The sequence below is a fragment of the Fringilla coelebs genome (assembly GCF_963513975.1).
Source record: "Fringilla coelebs genome assembly, chromosome: Z".
In the NCBI taxonomy this organism is placed as follows: Eukaryota; Metazoa; Chordata; class Aves; order Passeriformes; family Fringillidae; genus Fringilla; species Fringilla coelebs.
The window spans coordinates 28,396,110-28,419,618 of record NC_140031.1 but is presented as its reverse complement, the minus strand read 5'-3'; the positions used below and the strand labels follow the sequence as shown (position 1 = coordinate 28,419,618).

The 23,509-nt window shown below is 39.2% G+C and overlaps 1 protein-coding gene across 1 annotated transcript in view; it reads left to right on the top strand.

Moving 5' to 3' along the window:
• The window catches only part of BRD10 (bromodomain containing 10), a 48,891-nt gene extending 27,961 nt beyond the window's left edge, over window positions 1-20,930 (top strand). The window contains exons 6-8 of the mRNA XM_084224610.1: window positions 7,802-7,917; window positions 14,330-14,517; window positions 16,680-20,930. Of these exons, the coding sequence (XP_084080736.1) occupies window positions 7,802-7,917; window positions 14,330-14,517; window positions 16,680-20,290 (3,915 nt within the window). The 3' untranslated portion in view covers window positions 20,291-20,930. The remainder of the gene's footprint in view (window positions 1-7,801; window positions 7,918-14,329; window positions 14,518-16,679) is intronic.
• Window positions 20,931-23,509: the final 2,579 nt, after the last annotated feature.

Here is a 23,509-nt window from a genome sequence, read left to right as displayed (position 1 = left end):
TGTGTGCAAAATTGTTAATTAAGCTGCTTTGTTGATCAGTTTTATGTACATAACTATTGCATATCATAGCAGCGTTTTTTTTATTATTGTTGTTTTTTCAAACCCTACTTTACATTGTGTAGTATGAAGGTGACAGAACTGCAGGTGCTTGCACATAATAGTGAACCTAGGGCTTTTTTGCAAATGCTAGCTGAATTTGCAGCAAAATGAATGGAGTTTTTAACATGAATGTGGAAAGATTTCTTGTTTACTGAAGTACAAGACTTTATTTTGGTAGCACTATTGGATTTGATTCATTCCCTCTAAGTCTGATGGATAAATGCATAGCTGTGTAGGGGGTGAGAAGGGAGGCTGGAACCCAGGATTCCCACAGTTAAGCTGAGAAGGTTAAAACAAATAATGGGCAGTACCTTCCTGAGAAGGAGACTGCATTGTCCCTAGAGAGGGAGAAAAGTTAGCAAAAATTAAGGGAAGGAGAATTACTTAGCTAAAGGACATCAGTCAAGGTAACAACTAATGTGGTTTGAAGAAAAGGCTTTATTGTTTGCAGAGGTCTGTAAAACCCTGATGTTCTTGACTTAATACCTTAAAAAGTGAAATCCTCCTTTTTAAAGGTTTTGTGTTCTGCTATTGTTCCTGGAGCTTAGCATGAGATGGTCCCAGGGGGTTGAATGCCTTTCTCTGTCTTTGGAAATGGGTATTTGTTTTAGCAGATGAGTCAAAAGGCCTGAAAGGAAACTGTGGTTTTCTGCAGCATTAAGTTACCTGCAAAAATATATATTTCAGAGTACACCTGAAAATTTAAAATGAAAAAGCTACTGGTTTAGGTCAGAAATAGAACTTCAGACAAATTAATTTGTGGGGCTATTAAAAGGAATATATTGATCCAGGGTGGAACATACTTCCCTACTACTTTTTTTTATGAGATACCAAATAAACTGCCGTGAAATTTGTTCATGAGGTGTAAGTATCTAAACTCAGAGACTGCTTTCTGAGGTTTTTCATTGATTTGCTACATTTTACTTTTAAAAATATGTTAATACATGGAAAAAAATAATGCAAAATGGTTATAAAATATTCTCTCTCCGTTCAGTGAAGAAATAGGAAATATTGTTACATGTTTGAAAATGTTTGGCAGGGAAACTGTGTTTAGACAAGAATCTAAAGGGACTTTGGAAGAACTTCCCTTCAGCAGAAACTCATGTAACCATCAAAATAGTTTAGGGATCTTACTAATATTTTAGTCATTCAGACCTCAACTTTGCAAGCAATGAAGTGGAAAAACCTACTGTGTCTTCTCATTTGCGGCCTAGGGAAACATTTTTATTATTGGGTTAATCTTATTCAGTTTTTATTCAGAGGTTGACATCCTCTCCCCATTACTGCCTCCTCTTGTCCTGGCCACTTTCTCCCTCTCCAGTGAAATATCTGCCATGCTTGGGACTTTAGCATGTAAAGGGTTTTCAGTTATATTTGTTTTCATCAGCATTACTGTATTTACGTAGATGTACACACAGACAGTAAATACTATAATCTGAGAAATCTCTGTGTGCACACCTATTTGCAGGTTTAAACTGCAGGTAAAGTGAGCTACAATAAAAGGGAAACCAATAAATACTTGGGTTCAAGGGTATTAATAGACAGACTTCAAGTCTTGCAGCTGAAACATTTTCTTTTAATATAAGCTTAGTTTCTCTGTTAGTGTATATCTTCATCTGTTACGTATCTTACATGCTGTCTTTTTACATCCTTATCCTGAACACTTGACTTGTATTTTAATCACTTCCAAATACTGTTATTGCTTCTCTATGTCTTGCCTATATCTCTTGAAAACACTAATATGAGCCCAAAATACTGAATTTTGAGACAGACTTACACATTTACATCCATGCAGCTTCTTGTACTTCTGAGATTGAAGATGTGGAGCATTTGTAACATTTAGTTGTATAATATAAATGAATTAGGCCAATTTTAGGCTTCCATTTTTGAAATCTTCTCCACAATACTTGATTGTCTTCTCTGATATTTTTAACTTGGGCTTATCTCACTAGCATTGTATTTTTTTTTTCACCGTCTTCAGTTTTTCTTAGCTTCTCCAGTTTTCTGTCTTTCTTGTCTACTTTTTTTCACAACTATTTTCTCTTGATCTTTCATGCCTTTCCATGTGTGAATGACTAAACCTTCAATAAATGTATTTTATTGGAGAAGCTTTCTTTAAACCGCTTTTGCCACATACCTTTCTACAGTTCCAAATACGAAAGTGTGGGTTCTGCATCAGAGATGAATGTTTACTCGTACATTTTTGTCACAGAAATACTACTATGTATTCAGAACATTTCACAATGCTTTGAATAATGGTCAATCAGTATATTGTTTTGAAGAAATAATTCAAGACATTTCTGTCAGCACACAGTACTAGCAAAACAGCTGCTTTTAAGACACTCATCTGAAGAATACAGAAACACTTGTATATCCAGAGTTAAGAAGAGAAAAATACTCAGATATATAAGAGGGAGTTAAGTATAACTTTAAAAACAAATGTTTTGTAAACATACAAGATACTACATACATCCATTTTCTTTGTAAGTTCCAGAGGTGTAAGTTAGTTGATAACTTTGAAGTTCTTCTAATGGAGAAGTAAAACATGACAATTTGGTGCTGGATGATTTCACTGTTCTGGGTTCAACAGTAAGCTTATTCTGATGATAAACTTTCTCTTGTGTTTTTGTGGTTTATATCTTTTATATATATATTTATATATTTATATTTTTTCTAAAAAAAAGGCATATTGATCAACACTATGATGATTGTGTAGTAATTGTGCCTAAAAAAAATTAGAACATGGCTAAACATTTGAATGAAAACCATTTCATAGTAATGAACTAAATCAGGAGACAAAGACAGTCTTGGTAGCAAGAAATCTATTGCACTTTGTTTTCGTGTTGTTGTTTTTTGTTTGTTTTATTTTATTTGCCTATGGTAGAAAGAGAGTATGAGATAATTTTAGGATATAACTTGCTGTGATTGGAAATATAGGTCATGGAAGTGCATGCTGGAGTCAGGACTTCTCATTAGTTGCTGGTAAATGCTCAAAGATAAAATTGATTAAGAGAAGTCATAAGTGAATTTGTTTTATAATTTACTACAAGTAATTCTTCCTGACTCTGCTTAATCCCAGTCTTCAGAGAATGTCAGAGGTTCATTAGCTGTTGATATATATTTATAATGTTTAGAATGAAGTTGCTGAAAGTAAAACGCAAGATACTGACTCTCAGGAACTTCTGTTGTACAAGATAACTCTAAGCATTTTCAAAATTAAAACACTTTCAATAATAGATGAGTTTGCATAGTATGAATACATGGTCTTATAATGCATTCATATTCAGTCAAAATTGGAAGTGCCTGAAATTGTAGTATTGGCCCATAAGTTAGTTATCAAGAACATTCAACATTAATCCATATATGATTTGAAAAAGTTACTCATCTCTTTTCTTTAGGTATCTGTTGTCCAAAGCAGCTGGAGATCACCAACTCCCTCTCTGTGTGACATCACTAGAAAACGGTAGACTGGTGATGTCACACATACCACAGAACCCCGCAGCAGAATGGAGCAGGCCTTTTAAGGGTAAGTTTTCTCCCTCCACCACCACCCCTTTTCAACAATATTGCATAGTTTTATAAGATTACTAATTTTCTTTACTTTATGTCCCTGGGATATAACGTAAAGATTACAGACAATCTTATAAAACTGCCTAATATTGTGGTGTTGTGTGTGTGTGTTTATTTAAAAGCAAAACAAAAACTCATATAAAAATTTCAGTCCTTACCCCATGTATCAATATCCTGGCTCCAGTCTGCTTTGGGGTTCCATGATAAGTATACCAGAATAGTGTATATTGGTGCATCGATCACAGAGAGTGGAGTCAGCATTTCCTGGCTGCTCTGGATGTCAGAAACCTTATTTTAAAAGGTAAGTTTTCAGTAGAATGTGTTGAATGTCTCTCTTCATTTAAATGGAAACATTCAGCCCATTTGTAAAATGTATTTTTATTGTGTTCGCATTTTTTAAATTTTCTTGTAACTTGACATAGCCTAAAGTCACATTTTATACTTCTCTGTCTAGTCCTCTTTTTCCTCTGTTATTTTCCTGTGTTAATAGCTTATAATGTGTTTCCAGAAAAAAAATAGTATCTTGTTTGTCACTAATCGGAACAAGATGGTAACTAAATTCGGTTTAATATCATTATCTGGATAAGGGGATCAAGGACACCCTCAGTCAGCTCACAGACAGCACCAAGCTGGGTGGGAGTGCTGATCTGTTGGAGGGCAGGAAGGCTCCATGGAGGGATCTGGACAGGCTGGATCATGGGCTAAGGCCAGTGGTGTGAGGTTCAGCAAAGCCCAGTACAGGTCCTGCCCTTGGGTCACAACAACCCCAGGCAGTGCCACAGGCTGGGGCAGAGTGGCTGCAAAGCTGCCCACAGGGAAAGGAGCTGGGGGTGCTGGTGACAGCAGCTGAACATGAGCCAGCAGTGCCCAGGTGGCCAAGAAGGCCAATGGCACACCTCAAATCCTGTGTTCTGTTCTGGGCCCCTCACTACAAGAATGACATTTTGGTGCTGAAGTGAGACCAGAGAAGGGCAATGGAGTTGATGAAGTGTCTGAAACATAAATCTTGTAAGAAGCAGCTGAGGGGGCTGGTGGTGTTGAGCCTGAAGGAGGCTCAGAAGAGACCACAGCTGCCTGAAAGGTGTAGCCAGGTGGGGATTGGCATCTTTCCCAAGAAACAAGTGCTGTATGTTTCTGATGAACATACCTTTGGAGGTCTAGCCTGAACCTCCTAAGCCTCAGTTTGTAGCTGATCTCTTAAAATGTATCACTTGGTATTTTTGAGAATTTACAACACAGATATTTGTGAAAACAAGTGTATTATTGATAGAAATTAGTGGGCAGCTATGTAATAGGGAGTTGTCATAGCTTTATCAATTATAGATTTGCCTTTTCCCCCTCTGAATAAAAGACAAATACAGGACTGTGTTAGAGAATCAAATTGCATATGAAAAGAAATGCTAAATTTTGTTGTGATGGATTTTAAGATTATGTAAATGTTTTTCATGTCTCTTTTTTGTGTAATATTTAAGGAATAATAACGTCTAGCGTTTGTGTTTGCACAGAAAATAACTAAACCACAATAATTCAAAAGAGAAGGATTTTTTTTTTTTAATTCCAGCCTTTTTTAGCCTATACTCTTCAGTCCTGGCTACTTCTGAGGAAAAAAGATTCTTCTCATGGCTAAAATTTGTTCCTTCTTCCATTAGCAGGTTTATTGTCAATTCTAAAACCTCACTAAGAAAAATAAGTAATTGAAACAAAGGGAAATAATTAATCTATGTTTTTAAAAATTGTGTTGCTATAAAATTTTCGTTGAAATTACTTGGAGGTACGGTTCCTCTTTGCCTGTTTCTCCACCCTGTTGAGGCCATTCTGAAGGGCTGCACAGCTCTCTGGGGTATTGGCCACTGCTCCCAGCTTTGTGTCATTGGTGAACTCACTGAGGAGGCATCTCGCTATTGATCCAAATCACTGACGAACAAGTTAAACAACACTGGACCAGTACTGAACCCTTGGGGACACCACTAAAGGCAGGCCTCCAATTAGAACTGCTAATCCTGTAGAATTAGGGACTGGAATTGGCTAGCTTTTATGTTTGTTTTTGTAAGCAGAGAGAAAAGTAATATATTTCTTTTTCTGTGAAGTATTAATGAAGTCAGTAAAGTCTTGAAGTCTGTTCTTGACTAAACATTGTACATGTGCTGGCTGCCTAGCAGTTGCTGCTTAAAATTTATTCAGTGGTCAGCTAATACTTATCTTTCTCATAAACACTTTTTTTCCTACTTAAGCCAAGATCTAAGCCTTATTTAAAGAAAAATTAGGCTGAGAAATTAATAATTTCTCAAGGTTTTTACTTTGCAGTAATTTTTCATATATTTTTAATATTACATTTTCACACATTTTCTTTGCTATATCAACTGCATGTACAGCATTTCTATTTCACAATAGTAATAGCATTGTTTATTTTTGCTATTTGATTTTGGTTTTGAGACAATGCACTAATGCTCTGCAGTATATAAATACATTATTTTAAAACAATCTGCAAAATGTTTTCTTTACCTTATAAGAAAAAGAAATCTGTGCATGTAATATTCTTTTGTATGTTAACAATTAATTCTGTTGATTGCTGACTTTAAGAGATGATACATAATGCCCTGGTCGACTACAGTACACACAAGATCTGGTTTTTGTTGTAGTGATTAGTGACAGGTTTTATGCATGAGACTGGCCACAAGTGAAGGAAATTATAATACAGCTTAGTGGCTTGTCTGTGTGTTGAACAGTGGTCACTTTGTAGTAATGTGGCATAATGATCCTACTTAAAATCTTTGCTTTTGTAATTTTAATTGAAGAATGAAGGTAACTGTTTTGTTATGTAACATGTAAATGATTATCCATAAAAAATAGATACCTGGTCTTCAAACAAGCATTCAAGATGAGTGATCTTGCTGTACATTGGAGAGATCTGCTGAAATGTGTAGAGATAAATTGTCCAAATCCTTAGGAAGATTATTCTTGTAGACTGCTGAAAGGCAGCTGTGACAAGCTTTATCCAGATTTTCCTGTCTTACGTTTCTTGGTGTGGTAGACCACAGGAAGCTGTGAAGGATATGTGCACTATCAAAAGCTAAATGCGTATATGAAATAAGTAAGTTCTCAAGTCTTGCTTCTTTTTCTTGCAGAACCATAATCTCTTTAGTGTTTTATATCTTCTTTGAAAAGTCAAGAGCTAAAATCTTCATTTACATAAAATGCACAGAGTTGGTAGAGTGGCAGAAGTACTATACCACATCTCTTTTATCACAGTTACATATATATGCATTATTCAGTCTTTTATGCAATGAACTACAGAATGAAGTTTTGGGAAGAAATATGTACAAAGGGGTTAATATGTGAGTGTTAAGGGGTGTGTTCTGCAGCACTGTGGCCAGCATGGTTGTCATTTCCCAATGTCTTCTCTCCTTATTCAGACTTTCTAGATTTATGAAAACATGAGTATAAGATTACATATATCAGTTTTGAAAATAAAACTTTTAATTATATATTTGAATTAAAAGCTTAAATGATATATGTTGGAAAATTGGGCTTTGCTGCATAGTCTGTTGCTTCATAAAAGATGACTTTGCTAAATTTCTCTTTCAAAAAAAGCTTTTTTCTAGAACTTTAAATAAAATGTAAGAGAAAAACATTGGGATTTTTATCCTTGAAAATTGTAGTAAGGTTTCTTTTGCAAATAATAATGCTATAATTTATACCACTTCTCTTAAATGAGATCATGGTGCAATTTTCTGTAGAAATTTTAACTCTGAAAAGTGTACATACGTGGTTGATTTCCCTGAACTGAATGGATTACTACCTGTGTTAATTACTCATTTAAGTAATTTTAAACACATGGTGTATTTGTAGAATCATGTTTCAATTTTGATTTTGACCTGTAAAAAGTGAGTGTCCTTGCAGTATTACTTTTCCAATTAGGACATTATCCTCTGTAGTATTAAAATGAAAGTAATAGTGTCCTAGATAGATGTAACTCTGGAAGGGTAGATGTAACTCTGGAAGTTTCTAATCTTTTCTTCCAGTTGTTTTCCTCATATGATATATCCATGTACCAGGATTATTGTAGTACTAGTACAATCTAACAAGATTTAGGTCTAATGCAATGATAAATAAATGGAATTTATATTTTCAGGGAAGATGGTTCCACCGGAAGCAAGCAGTAAAGGAATTGCATAGTACGTTGTTACGACTGCTTAATGAACTGTTACCATGGGAACCAAAGCTAATTAAAGCATTTCAAAGAAACAGGTAATTACCTGCTCTTTTTTTTTTTTCCAACAGTGGTGTATGGGATGAAGAGAACCAAATTCACCTTTTAAATACTGATCAATGTTGGCTTCTTAAATAAATAAAATTAAAATAGTTTGAGGAGAGGAGAGAGGCACTGGCAATACTTTTAACAGAAAGAAGTGTCTTATATTCCAGAGTTACAGTATCCAAAAAAATCTGAGCTTAACCCAGTAGTGTTTTTTTCTCTAAAACACTCTTGAATCCTTAAGCATACTGATCAATAGTATATTGCAAGACAGCTAGGATTTGTATTTCTACTTATTTGGTTAAGAAACGCTGAAACCCTTTCTCTAGAAAACTATATCAGGGCTTCTTAGAATACTCTGGCTACTTAGTATGTAAAGCTACCTATATTAACTATTAATGAATTCTCCAGAGAGCAATTATTGAAGCATTGTTTTGAGGTCTTTGTAATGCAGTAAATTAGAAATGCATCTGGAAATAAGTATGTCAGAGATATATGAGTGAAGTAGTGACAGGTTTAAATCTAGTAAAGTGCAAGTATTAGTAACAGTGAAGGTACTACTCTGATTTTAAATCATGGAGGTATTAGATACTGTCTTGAAGCTCAGTGCCATTCTTGCCTGTTAACTGTACAACTGTTACTATAATTGTACCTTAGTTTTGCCACGTAGACAGTTAAAAAGCAAGGAATGATTAGAGGCTTGAACTCTGTGACAAAGGACAGGAAAAGAGGCTTCTTAAATGTTGGGTGTAAAGGAAGCAAGTTACACTGTTTTGTGGTGCAGAGCTAATGCTGGAAAGTGTAAAAGGTGTTATTTTTAAAAAACAAAAACATAACACCAAAGATACTACATTGGTTCCTCAGTAGCTCATTTTGTGAATACCATTCATGAATTAAAATTCTTATTTGGAAATTTGGGATATTGTTGAATATTTTGCTTTCAATAATGGACCCAAACACAAGTTTTGGGTTTTTCCTATTCCTTTCTCTTCTCATTCCTGTTCATTTTCCTCAGCTGTTAACTTCTTCCTGCCTTTTGCAATTTAGAATCCTTCTGGACACATGGCAGATAGTATTATTGTCAGGAAGAATTTCGTTTTCTAGTATGTGAAATTTACCATTATACCCTTTTTGTAAATTCTGTTGTGGAATGGTTTGGTGCTCAGTATTCTTGTCTGTCAAATCACAGAATCACAGAATGGTTTGAATTAGAAGGTACCTTAAAGATCATCCAGTTCCAATCCCCCTGGGTGGGGGCACCTTTTCTAAATGAGGTTCCACAAAACCCCAACTAATCTGGCCTTCCAAGGGATGGGGCTTCAACAACTTTTCTGGACAGCCTGTTCCAGTGCCTCACCATGGTTGCACTTCAGAATTTCTTCCCAATTTCTAATCCAAACCCCCCTCTTTCAATTTGAAGCCATTGCCCCTTGTCTTCTCACTACAAGTTCTTGAACAAATCTCTCTCCCTTCCTTTTTTGAAGGCTCCCTTCACGTACTAGAAGGCTGCAATTAGGTCTCTCCAAAGCTGCCTCTTTTCCTGGCTGACTAATCTCTCTCAGTATTTCTGCACAGGAGAGGTGCTCCATCCCTCTGATCATCTTGGTGGCCTCCTCTGGAGTCTCTCCAACAGGTCCATGTCCTTCCTGTGCTGTGACCCCAGAGCTGATGCAGCACTGCAGTGGGGTCTCAGCAGAGCAGAGGGGCAGAATCCCCTCCCTGGCCCTGCTGCCCACACTGCTCTGGATGCAGCCCAGGACACGTGTGGCTCTCTGGGCTGTGAGTGCCCATGGCTGGGTCAGGTCCAGCCTCTCACCAGCACCTCAAGCCCTTTTCAGCAGGGCTGCTCTGGTCTATTCATCCCCATCCTGTGTTGGGATTTTTCCCAACCTTGGTGCAGCATCTTGCGCTTTGCCTTGTTAAAACACGTAAGATTTTCCCATGGACCCATTTTTCAAGCCTACCCAGGTCCCTGTCAATGGTATCCCATTCTCTAGGTGTGTCAGCTACACTGCTCAGTTTGGTGGCATCTGCAAACTTGCTGAGAGGGCCCTCAATCCTCCCATCTATGTCACTCATGATGATATTAAATAACTTTGGTCTGAGTATGGACCCCTGAGGGACGCCACTTGTCACTGATGTCCATCACTGTGCCATTGACCACTACCCTCTGGATGCCACCATCCAACTAATTTCTTATCTACCTAACAGTCTGCTTATCAAATCCCAGTCTCTCCAATTTAAGAGACAAGTATCTTGGGGGAGGACCATGTCAAAGGCTGTACAGAAATCCAGATAAATGACAACTGGAGCCATTCCCTTGTCTACTGATGTAGTCAATCCATCCTAGAAGAGCACTGAATTTGTCATGCAGGACTTGCCCTTGGTGCAGCTGTGCCGACTGTCTCAAATCACCTCCCTGTGCCTTAGCACAGGTTCTAGGAGGGTCTGTTCTGTGATCTTCCTCACCAGAGTTAAGGCTGACAGGTCCCAGGGTCCTCCTTTCAACCTTTTTTGAAGATGTGTACAATGTTTTACTTTTTCTTGCCACCTGGGCCTTCACCTGACTGCCAAGATTTTTTCAAATATCATGGAGAGTGGCTTGGAGAATACATCAGCCAATTCCCTCCCTTCGGTACATTCACATTCTTCAGGTGATCATGAACCTGATCTTTACTTAGAGTGAGGGGGACTTTATTCTCCCAATCCCTGTCCTGCTGTCCATCCTCTCAAGAGGTTTGGGAAGAAATGTTGCCACTGGAGACTGAGGCAAAACGTTGTTGAGTACCTCAGCCTTCTCCTTATTCATTGTTACCAGTTTCCACCCTTACTTATCAGAGGGGCTTACCTTCTTTGGCCTTCCTTTTGTGGTTAACGTGCCTGTAGAAGCCCTTCCTGTTATTCTTTGTGTCCTTTGCCAAGATCAATTCCAGTTTTGCTTTGGACTTCCTCACCCTGACCCTGCACAACCAAACTTGATCTCTTCAAGGTCTCTGCAAGCTCTTCCTGGGCCACCCATTCTAGCTTCAAGTGCCTTTCCCTTTGCTTCCCTCCCTTCAGTCTGACCAGCAGTTCCCTACTCAGCCCTGCTGTTCCCTTGCCTTCCTTGCTCAATTTCTTGCTCCTGGGCATTGCCGGCTCTTGTGCTCGGTGGAAGACTTCCTTCAAGATCTGCCAGCTCTGGTCCACTCCCTTGTCCCTGGGGAAGTCTCCCAGTGGATCTCACTGGCTATCTCCTTGAAGAGCTGGAAGTCTGCTTTCCTAAAGTTCAGGGCCCTGACTTTGTTCCTCACGTGGCCCACTCCCCTCAGGACTGCAAACTCCAGCAATGTGTGATCCCTGCAGCCCAGACTCCCTCCAGCCCTGCTGTTCAAGATCAGCCCACTTCCACTGGTGCCCATCAGATCCAGGATTGTATCCCCTCTGGTAGGGCTGCTGAATATTCCTTTGCTCCAGAAGGTGTCCCTCATGCTTTCCAAGAGTCTCCTGGCTTGCCTGCAGCTTGCTATGCTGCTTTCCCAGCAGATTCTGGGATGGTTGAAGTGCCTAAGCAGGACAAGAGGCTGTGAGCATGATGCCTCCTGTAGCTGGAACAAGAATAGGGTGCCTTTGATCAGGGGTGTGTACATAAAACCATCCACAAGGTTCTCTTTGTTGCTTCAGTCCGTGATCCTTACCCACAGGCTTCTGAGCTGCTCGTGGCTGCTCCTCAGAGACAGCTCTTCACACTCAGTCTGCCTCCTGATGTAGAGGGAGACCCCTCTGCCTCTCTCTTTCCTCACCTTCTCTTTCTTGTCTCTTCTGGAGAGCCTGTAGCCATCAATAGTCACACTCCAGTCACATCCCACCAGCTTTCAGTAATGGCAATAGGATCATAACTTTCTCGGAGCACAGTGGCTTCTAGCTTCTGTTTGTTGCCAGTGTTGCATCAATGTGGTTATAGAACACAGAACTGTCATGCAAAGTGTGTAAAATGTTAGCTGTGATTGATAGCAGTAAATTTTAGTCTGGAACAGTGTAGTTGAGATCTTACATATGTGTGTGCTGGTAGCTAGAGAAGTGTGCACTTGGAGTGCAAAATAACTTCTGAAATTAACTGAATTCAACTCCTGGTTTTAGTATGTATGTTTTATGCTGTAACCCTAGTTTATTCAACGAGGAAAGCCAGAGTATTTCCATGACATATCTGTTTGGACATACACATAGCATACCAGGGACCAGGTCCATCTGAAGAGCGATGTTTACAAATCATGGGGGAAAAGATAGAGGTATGGGGGATTCTAGGTCACTGTCTTGGTCTGATTCATTATGCAGCTGCTAAGCAGTTGTGTAGCACCAATGACAGTGGTGAAGAAAGGTGTCATGTAAAAGGAAAAAAGCAATTGAGCAAAATTTGCTATAATGATGTAAACATCAGTTCCCCCATAAATCTCTCTGCAGCTGCTCTGTCTACAGGGTGTCTCAGCAAGGTACTAACATCTACTAGTTGAATAACAGTGTTTAACTTCCAAGCTGTGAAGGGCTGAGCAACAGTTCTTCCTCCAGATGCCACAGCATGTAATAAGAGTCTGGACTTTTCCTTCCTTCCTTCCTTCCTCTGTTATTGTCTTTAACTAGTAGGAGCAGACTTTATGATCAAAATCTTTTTCTTTCCCTTCTGAAAGGTCCTCTGGTCTTTGGTTTTTTCAAGATTATGACAGAGTATAATGCTGAATTGTATTTGAATAGCAGCAAGGTTTAAATGGGAAAGTTACTTGTGCCCACTGATTACAATTGTTCATTGGCCTCACAGCAGAAGTTCCTCGTAAGAAAAAAAGAAATTACATCCACAAACTTTAGTACAGTATTAGTTCCCAGTGTGCTCCTGTAGTTGTTCCACACCTGGACTTCAAGCTCAAAATCCTGATGACAGAGTTAAAGTATTGTCCACACTACATCTTTATGCAGGCTTCAATGTCTGCTCTCAGTGAGTGTCAAAGCTGGGAGTAAATGACTAAATCTCACTGACCCTTAGAAGCCCCACCAGGCTCTCCATATGCTGCCTGTCCATGGGCCCAGGATCCCATTTCAGGTCATTCTGCAGTCTTCAGTCTCTGCTGGGGGTGTGCCAATTTCCAGCTCAACTACAGCAGTTACTGTGCCTGGCCATGGATCCTACTCATCTGGACTGACCTGCAAACTGAGCTTCTAGCTGCATCATCACTGTGGAGCTGCCCAGAAATCACTCAGCTGGGTCCTGACCCTGGCAGCCATCACTGCAGGATCCTGGTCCTGATCTTAAACTTTGAATTGACTTCCCAGTTTGATCTCAGACCTGCCTCAGCACCAGGAATTTGCCTGTTAATTTGGGCTCTTGGTTGAAGCCTATTACCACCCCTGAGTCTGCCCTGTTGCTGCACTCAGGGGGAGTTGAATAGCTTGCTGACTGGTGAGGCACATGCCCTACCAGCTGTGACATCATTCATGGCTCCTCCCTCTACATCTCCTAGAGAGCAGCTGGCCCTTACTGCATTCAGTGCAAACAACTGTTATACTAATGCAGAACAATGAGTAAATTTAAGATCTTACTGTTACTGTCATAAGGGTTAGGTCCAGAATAGTCTAGATTCTATTCCACACAAGGTGTTAATTGCTATAATCTATTTATTGATTTCCTTAATAATCTTTCTGGGCATTGTGTTGGTTGGATTCAGCACCAGCTGAATCCTGAAGTTCAGTATATTGGTACACTAAAATAGTCACTACATCCCATGTAAACAATGGTTTAGAAGAAGGGACAATGTACAGGTTAGCAGTATCAAGGTAAGTGGATGTGTTTATGAATGGTGTTCACATAAGTGAAGTACCTATGTATTTCTGTCATATGCACATTCTTTAGTGGAGCGTGAACCTATGGAACTGATAGCAACAGCTGTTCTATTGGGCCAGAGATAAGAAAGTGTTCTTAAGGAGAAAGTTACAATACAGTCTCATATCTGAGCCAGATGACTGATGTGTTTAAGAAAAACAATATTTACTGAATTGTCTTCTTGGAGTTGCCTTCAAAGTAAGGAGTGGACGTTTTACAGTTAATACTCAAGTCCGTACAGATATATTTGTCACACGAAAGATGAAGGAGGAAAAGGAATATGGATACAGTAAACCGTGATGGTCATTTGACTCAGTCTTTATGCTATTGTTAGAGGACTTAATGAAATTCAGTTTTAGTGAAGTAAGGGACATTGCTCTCATTTCACATTTTCTGGTTTTAGAGACTTGAAGACAGGGCTACACTGTAATTATTTGAAGAGCACAGGCAATTAAAACTACACCGACTTTTGTTTCTTTTTGTTTGGCATCAAATACAAATAAAATTAATGTTTAAAAGTGTGGTTTTTTAGTAAAGTTAGTTTTGTTATTTTTAAGGTCTAGATTGAAGAAGGACTATGATGACTTTAAAAGACATCCAGACCATGATAAATTTACCAGAGAATTGTGGAGTAATGATGAAAGTGAAGTTGATTCTGGCAAAGAATCTTTTGCAGTAGTATGCGGTAAATCATCAGAGTCTGCAGAACATATAGAACTTCCCAAAAAAGATCACTCAGACAATGGTAAGCATTTATTGTAATTCAGTAGCTTGAACTTGGTTCAGGAGCTGAATTGAATTCGTTTGGGAACCTAATTTTTCCATGTGAGTTTGAGTCCTACTTTTTACTTTAGCTCTACCACTGATAATATGAAAATGGCTTGCGGTGCATAGCTGTCAGATGTAGACTTGAAGAGGGCAAACGTGACCAAGATGAAAATTCTGCTTGATTGAAGTATTTGTCATTTTTGGTGCTTAACTATCCTGTGACAACATAGTAGATCTGTGTGGAATTTACTCTTATGGTGAGTTGACCTTGGCCAGCTGCCAGATGCCTGCCCTACCACTGTTACCCCCCCTTCCTTAAGAGGTTAGGGAGAGAAAACAATATGGAAAAGCTTAATGGTCAAGATACAGACAAGGGACATCATTCACCAGTTACTGTCGCAGTCAAAATAGACTCATTTCAGGAGAATTAATTTAGTTTGTTGTCAATTAAGAATAGAGTAGAATGGTGAGAAACAAATACAAAACCTAAACCCCTCCCTTTCACATATCCACCTTCTTCCAAGGCTTATCTTCCTTCCTAGTTCTTCCACCTCCTCCCTTGTCAGATATCATAGGAAAGATTGAATCTGGGGATTGAGGTCAGTTTGTAACAGTTAGTCCCTTCTGCTCCTTCGTCATCCCTGCTCCAGTTTGAGGTCCCCGCTATGGAATTTAGTGCTTCACAAACTGCACCATAGTGGGTCCTCTCCATAGGCTAGAGTTTTTCAGCATAAGACTGTATTAGTGTGGATCTCTCATATGCTGCAGTTCCTGTCAGGAACCTGCTTCAGGATGGGCTCTTCATGGGCTGCAACTTCCTTCAAGGCGTTCTACTCACCTGCAGAAGAGTGGGGGTCCTCATGCATCTTCAATGTACATACTTGTTCCAGCATGGTCCTCCATGGGAGCAGGTAAACCTGCTTGATCAGGGTTGCAAGGATATCCATTCAATTCCAGTTCCTGGAGCACCTCTTACCCCTCCTTCTTTGCTGACCTTGGTGTCTACAGAATTGTGTTTCTACGTTTTTTTCCTCAGTCCATTCTATCACATGCTTCTGCAAAGCATTATCCATGAGACATCACCAGCTTGGCTGACAGGCTCAGCCATGTCCCGCAGTGGATTTGTTTTGGAGCCAGCTGTGTCTGGCAGAAGGCAGTTCCTGACCTCTCTCCTCAGAGAGGACCCCCTGCAGACCCATGCAATCAAAACCTCAATGCATGGCCCTTCTGTCCACCTGGCCCTCCTGCATGCATCTTCAGCCCTCTTACCACTTCATGCATCCCTTGCTCACTGGCTAGTCCAGCTTGATGCTCAGTATGAAATATGGCATTCACATCTTTGTGGCGCAGGCATCCCCTACTCACAAGTCCACCTGTTAGGCCAGCCCAGACCCCCAGGGCCTCCTGCTCACCAGCTAGTCTAGCTTGAAGTTTATCAGTGAATACACACTCACTGGATTTGTGGAGGATACAGACACTCACCCCCCAGCAGTCTAGGCCCACAGGCTGTAACCTCTTGCAGCTGTCCTTGCAGCTCCCCTTGTCTCTACACATTGCTTCAGGGATTGTGTAGCTATACCAATTCCCTTACCCCTCCTGGCTCCATCTCCAGGATCTCCCCTGGTTTATAATCATATTAGGTTCAGAAAGTTATATTCCTGCAAGAGGCCTGTGCAGTTTTCTGATAGCCCATTAATTGGTGTGATTGGTGAAGCTGTTTCTTGACATTGTCTCCATTTTTGTTTGGTTGGATCTATGTCTCTGTATAATTTTTTTCCTGGCTTTTCTGTTTTTTCTCCTCTAGATAGCCTTGAGGCTGGAATATACATTTTCATGCTTTCACATACTGTTACCAATTAACCTAACTGGCCAGGCTTGGTTTTCCTAACAGTCTCCCATTGCTGGTCAGGTTTCAGTCCATGTATGTTCTTGTTTATTACTTTCTCCTTTCCTTATTACCCCCTTTTTGTATAGCAAAGATCCTTGAACAGATGCCTTTAAAAAATAAGACGTTTCCTTCAGCGTAACTTTACTCTTGCAAACTAGTGTATTGCCTTTAGTGAGACACTGTAAAACTGTTTTATAGGGGTATCAGTTGCAAACATGTAAAACACAGTTTCTGTTTTAATATCCTTGCAGATGAAATGAAACTATTAGAGATGAATTTACCTGCAGGAAAAAACAGAATTCTGAAAAAAGAATCAGCTTCTAAAGAGATACAGAAGACGCTGCCTAAATGCATTAAACGACAGTTCAAGCAAAATAGTGGTCTGGATCAAAGCACTAATGAGCTTTCACCAAGGAAGAAAGCTAAACTGAGCACTAATGAAGCTGTGGTCCAGAGTTCAGAAAGTAGCCTGCAGTTGGATAGTTGCTTGACTGAGCTGAAACAATTTGAAGGGTCAACTCTAGAGTTGCTTTCCTTAACAGAACCTGCAACATCAGTATCAAACTTTCTGAAAGGGACCAAACCCATCCAGGCTTTGCTTGCCAAGAATACTGGGAACAAAGTGACCTTAACAAATCAACTGCTGCCTCCTGCAGGCATGAACGTATCTACTTCTGAAAAGTCAGCTTTACCAGTTTTGGAATCATCACTGATCAAACCAGCATTGCCCTGCCAGGCCGGTTCAAAGACTCCTTTACAAATAGTATACAAAATGCCAAATGGCCACTGTGTACCAATAGACGTTCCCAACAGCTCAGTGAAAATTCAAATGCAAGCTATGATTGACCCTAAAAATGGAGAAAAAGTCATGCAACAAGTTCTTATTTTACCTAAGAATTTTCTTCTTCAGCAGAAGGAAGAAAAAATTGTGTCCAAGGATATTCAGTCACTACAACAAAAGTCATTTGAGATGAACTGTACATCTTTACCAAAAATGCCAAACATCAGTGTTTCTTTAACACCTGTTCTGGTGACAAGCCCTGCAAATGCCATTCAGTCACCCACTACAGTTTTTAGCAAGAATACTACTCACTCATCACAAGTGACTGAGCCCATGAGCACTACACAACCATTGTCTAGTGTAACTTCAGCAGATAACTTACCAATAATTAAGGTAAGCCAAAGTGACAGTGACAAATTCAAGACTACAGTTTCAACTGCTACATTGCCTGTGTCTTTGGCTTCACCTACTCTTTCCACAGCTAGCCAGTCCTTGACACCAGCAACACTGTTACGTGCATCTACAAACACTGATTCTGCCTCTCACACTCTAGCATCACAGCAGCAAACTGACTCCCTTGAAACTAAGCAAGAGCTAAAGACTGTGTGTGTAAGAGAATCACAATCTATCCTGGTCACAACACGAGGTGGAAACACTGGAATTGTTAAAGTGCAAACAAACCCAGACCAGATTTCACCTAGTAGTTTATGTCCTAGTTCAGTTTTCACTTACACGTCTCAACTTCAGGCCTTTCTTGTGCCAAAAACCACAGCAGTATCATGCTCTAGTCTTCCATTTGTAGCAACAGCCACATCTGGTCTCCCACATATTGGACAATCATCTCCTTCTGGATTTGCCCCCTCAACAACTTCTTTTGTTAACATTCCAGCTTCCCCTGCTGATTTTACCCAGGCAATGGAGAAAAATACCAAATTCACACTACAGCAGCCGGCTGTTTGGGACTCTCTGTGTCAAGTAAGAGAGGACTCCTGCCATGTGTCTTCCTCTTTATCCTCCATTCCATTGGCTAGCAGTTTGGTGTCAGCAGCTCCAAGCAGCCTTGTTAGTGTGACTAGTATTGGACAAAGTAATATTGTTAAAACTCCAAATTCTTCTGTGCAGCATCAAGGGGATACTAAAGTGAAAACAAAACCTGTTACACAATCTGAGTCAAATTCTGCAACAAATGGAGAGTTAATCAGTGGTACTCCAGTCCAGAAATTTACATTAATCACAAATCCACCAATTTTATCTCCTGCTGGGGCATCAGGGGTCAATATTATACCCTGTCCAGCATCCACTGCTGTTAATGCTCAGAAGCTGGTTTTCATTAACACACAAATTGCTAATGGCCCATCAACAACCAATCTAGTTACAGAGTCATTGAAACAGAAACTTCCTTCTTCCCTGACCAAAACCTTTGTTAATGCCACAGAGCACCCGCAGCTGGTTTTGATCCCATCTACAGTAGGAGCACCAATACGAATAAACTCATCACCAACTATTGCTCAAGTAAAAGATGTGAAAATTGGACTAAATATAGGTCAGACGATTGTAAATACTAAAGGCAGTGCACAGGAGGCTGTACCAGTTAATATAATGCACTCTGGCATTTCCAAAGGAGAAGACAAGAAGAGGACAGTCTCGGCCCCATCCTTGACAAGTAGTACTGTGGTTCCTGTTCCAAGTTTTGCTGTGTCAGCTAATGAATCTGTATGTGCTGCAACAAAAGCTGAAAATGCCTTTACAATGACAACAGCAAATGCACAAGTAGAATCTGTTTCAGTTACATCAAGTGGAACTTCCTCTGGGGCACAGCCTACTGTCTTGATTGGTGACAATGATCCCTCAAGAATAAGACCAGTTCTGGGTAATCGACTTTGTACATCAAATATTGGAAATACTGTGGGTATATCAACTGTGAAGACAGGACATCTTGCTTCGTCTGTGCTGATTTCAACACAGCCAACAGTATCTCCGCAAAACTTAGCATCTGCTCTGCAATTTCCAGTCATTAGCTTGCCTGGACCTGCCGCCACCCCCCACAAGGTGTTACATACAGTTCCTCAGTTGGCAGCAGTTCCAGCTCCTCTTCCAGTACCAAAAAGACAGTTGCCCACACTGGTTCAGTTTCAGTCATCAGGAATTTCAGCTGCTGTGTCAAGTCATGCAAGTATTCACAAACCTCAGAGTCTGCTGCCCCCTCCTTCACCAAATACAGGTGAAGTAATTCGTTTTCCCAGTCTGTCCACCCTACAGTGCCAGCAGGTGCCTCCCAGTACAGAGAAACAAAGTCATGATTATGCTTGTGCTTCTGCCATTCAGATGTCTGAAGCTTTGCCCCCTGTAACAAGCAAAACAGGAGGAATTCCATTAAATGAACCCTCCACTCAACAGAAAATAGTCATTAACACTTGTATGCCTTTGGCACCTGGAACTCAGATAATGATTAATGGTACTCGTTTTGTTGTTCCACTACAAGGGCTTGGAGCTGGCAGCCATGTTCTTCTTCTCTCCTGTAATACAAAACAGACTCCTTTAACAGTTAACCATGGTCAAGAGCCTCCAGGTGTACCAACTGTTAATCCAATAACCTCAAAAATTATCCTAGCACCAAGTCATTCATTAAGTTGGCAAATACCAAAACATCCTTTGAAAAGCTCTACAAAAATTGTGAACTCTTTTGGAGCTGCAGATGCTTTACCCATCGTACATGCAACACCCCAGATCCTTAGTACTCCAGCTAGCTTATGCACTTCATTGTCTGCAGTGACTCTGTCTGTATCTTCAGTGACAAAGTCTCCCATTAATGTAGCTACATCTTCTGTTTCTGCTGTTCATCCTCCGAACTCTCATTTACCAAGCAACACATCAGTGTTTCAGCTAGATGGTCCTATCAAAAAACTGTTGGTCAGTCCAGAGGGAGCCATACTGAATGCTCTAAATACTTCAGCACCAAAAGTTCCTTCCCTGTCTTCATCACTACTTCCTGTTGTTAGTTCCACAAGCAGAAATGCTACTGCGGTCTTCCCTGCATCTCAGTCATCTTGCCTTGATAAACCTGACAAAGCTGCACCCTGAATTTACTGGAAATGAGCCACTTTGAAATTCTGGGGCATTCTTCAAACTTTGGAAGTTGTTAACTATTGAAAAATTTCTTACAATGTTTTAAACAATTGATTTACTCAATATTAACAAGGTTACAGTTCTTATCTGTTTACCTGTGGGGATGTGGAGAAAGAAAAATTTTAGTTTGTCAGAAGTTTTCAGAAAGTTCTCTAGTAAAAGTCTCAGAGATGACCAATTAATTAATTTAACAGTTTGGAGAAATCTCACCATTTGCACATGTTCCATCTTACACTATGGACTGTTTGCCAGTGTGTTTATGACAGTATATATCTCCTTTTTATTTGTCAAATTTATTTTTGACTTGATCCTTTAAAAAAAGATTATGCATTGTAAAAATGCAATCTACAGTATAGAATTGTACACATTTCTGAACTCCCAAAAACCTGTACTAAATAATATGTACAAAGAACTATGCTGTCTTATTTATGTTTTGTTTACATAATGTATAGTTTTTTAAGTATTTTAGTAATTTTGGACCAGTGTACTGTTTAGCAACAATGCAGAAGAATCTGCATGTAATAAATCAAGTTGCTGTACTGCTTTGTGTTGGCAGTAGTTAAAACTATGTGTATCTGTTACACCGTGGGAGAATACATACATACATACATACATACATACATACATACATATCTTTCTTTTGGTGTATGGTAGAATGAAATTATTTAATCTCTTCTGTTCTTCTCTGATTTTACATTTCACATGATTTGACAGGAATTGGAAGGAAGGCCTCCTTATTGTTCCTCATGATATAGGGCAGGATAACCTGTACTTCATCCATTCTTTATGGTTTGGTTGCGTTGCCTAAAAAACTGCAGTGAAAGGGTAAGGCTACAAATGGCTTCCTATACACCAGTCTAAGTCACACTGATTGCTCTTAAGGACTGCCATGCTTTGTCTTAAAGCTCAAAGATCTGTTGAACAATTCATTGTTCTCTGTTTTACAGCCTTGTATGTATTTCCACATTATCTAGTATCTGTAACAAGATCACCCTAATCTTCCATCTAGCCATAAAAACTACCCATTTATTTCACTGGTCATGCTTTCTAGCTCTGTATGTTTTCTTTAGCTTATAAGTGGTCTGTCTGGAAGGACAGTGCTAAAACATCATACAAGATTAAAAGAAGCTTTATTAGTACTTTGAATGGGGATAATTTACATATTGCATAAACCTTCCCTTTTTATACAGTGTATTCAATATTTATTGGCTTAGTTTCAGCATTTGATCTGATAAAACCGTTGGGTTATATTCTGCAGATCTGCTGAGTTCATAGCTGCCTGCTGCAGTGCTCATGGAGATAAGTTTTTTATATCTTTTGTGATTTTGCATATAGAGAAAGGGTGCCCATCTTATTTTATGGAAGATGGTGATTTTAGAATTGTTGTCTTCGTACGTGTTGGATTTTTTGTGGAGTTTGTTCATTTGGGTTTTTTTAGAAACTAGAAGGGAGGATTTCAGAAGAACTTATGAATGATAGTTGCCTTTTAAATAGCTATGACAAAGGGGATAAAAGCTTACATATCTGTATTTAGCAGTGTTTGTAGAATGAGTTTCATAAAAATTAAGCTTCAACCTTTGCTTTCATCCTGTTGAATTTTCTGCTTCCCTTCCCCTTTTGCTGTACACAGTTTTGCAGTTCAGATGTTGAGTTGAAGAACAGGACCACATCTTACTGCCTCTGTCAGCTGCTCTTTAAATTGTTCTGAAAAGTAACCTGATAGCTATTTAGCTGAAGTTCTGGGAAACTGGGGGGAAGAAAGGCTTGTGCCTTCCACAGGGACCTTTCCTTTTGCACTAATTAAAAGAATTTCATTGGGGAATTGCATCTTTCTGGATCAGAAGTCTCCATCTTATCTCAGGGCTGGGAAAGATGGAAGCTGTCAGTTTTGGAATGGAAGAAGGTTTGTTTAAATTCAGAAAAAGCTACCTGCTACAGTTTTCCTACGTCTCGTGGAAGGTGTTTTGTAATTGATTTTACAGACACCTGGTACTAAGGGTGTCTGCATATCCTTGTAGAATTTACAGTACTAAGGATTTTTAAGTCTGACTGCATTTTACAGTTGAATGCTGCAGGTGACTTTTCCAACAGAGGGAGATGGCAGAGAATGGCAGTTTCTTCATGGACATTTTACCCATATGTACCAGCAACTAATTTTATTTCTATTTCACTAGTTGAACCTTGGGACTTGCTTTTTTAGATTTTTCTCTTTTCTTGCAATGATTGTTTTTTCTTTTTTTCTATTTATGTTTACTGTAGAGTGAGTTGCCTACGTTGTTTGGAAAACTCAAGACTAAGTTCTAGTATTCAAGTTGTTCTTGATGGAGAAAAAAATTCTTGCATGACATTTTTCTGTGTGCTAATGTAGTAGAAAGATTTATGCTGTAATTCTAATAAAGAGAAAAGTTAGAAAAGCTGAATTTAGGAACTCAGGACTCAAGTAACTTGCTTGAATGATTTACAAGAGATCTTCTGAATTAATATGGCAATATTTTATGATTTTCATAAATATTTTATAATTTGGCAGACATAAACTTTAACATGGAAAGTTTGATTAGTTTGATTACAGTTTTCATGGATTTTTATTCTCAGACATATGTTCACATTCCAAATCCTACTGGAGAAAGACTTGAGACTGCTATGTAATGGGCTTGCAACATTCATTATGTAAAACCAAATTTTAGTAATTTTTGTGAATAAAATTCCTATTCTCAATACTCTTTTCCGATAGTATGAATGTCAGTCAGAGATAAGGCTTTTTTTCAAATGAACCTAAATACCTGTTGGCAATTTGCTATGTACCTTTTGCACTCCACCAAATGAATAGTGCTACCAGTAGCACAAAAAGAACTGTAAAAAAGTAGATTATAGTCACAGGCACAATGAAAAAGCAGAACTGCCTGCATTTCAACTTGAAATTAAAAAGACATTTAGTGAAACATATAAACATAGATATATAAATCAGCCTTTTAAGAAAACATGTTCAACATTTCAGAGCTTGTAAAATGCCTTGCTTTTGGACACCCTCTGATATTGTATACAGTGTTCAAACAGTATATTACATGCAAAATTCTAGGTTTACTAATGGCTTTGAATATTCTGAAAGACATCCTTTTATTTACCTGAGTGGACATGTTCTGCACAGTAGTTTTGCTTTGCTATGAGTAGAAAATT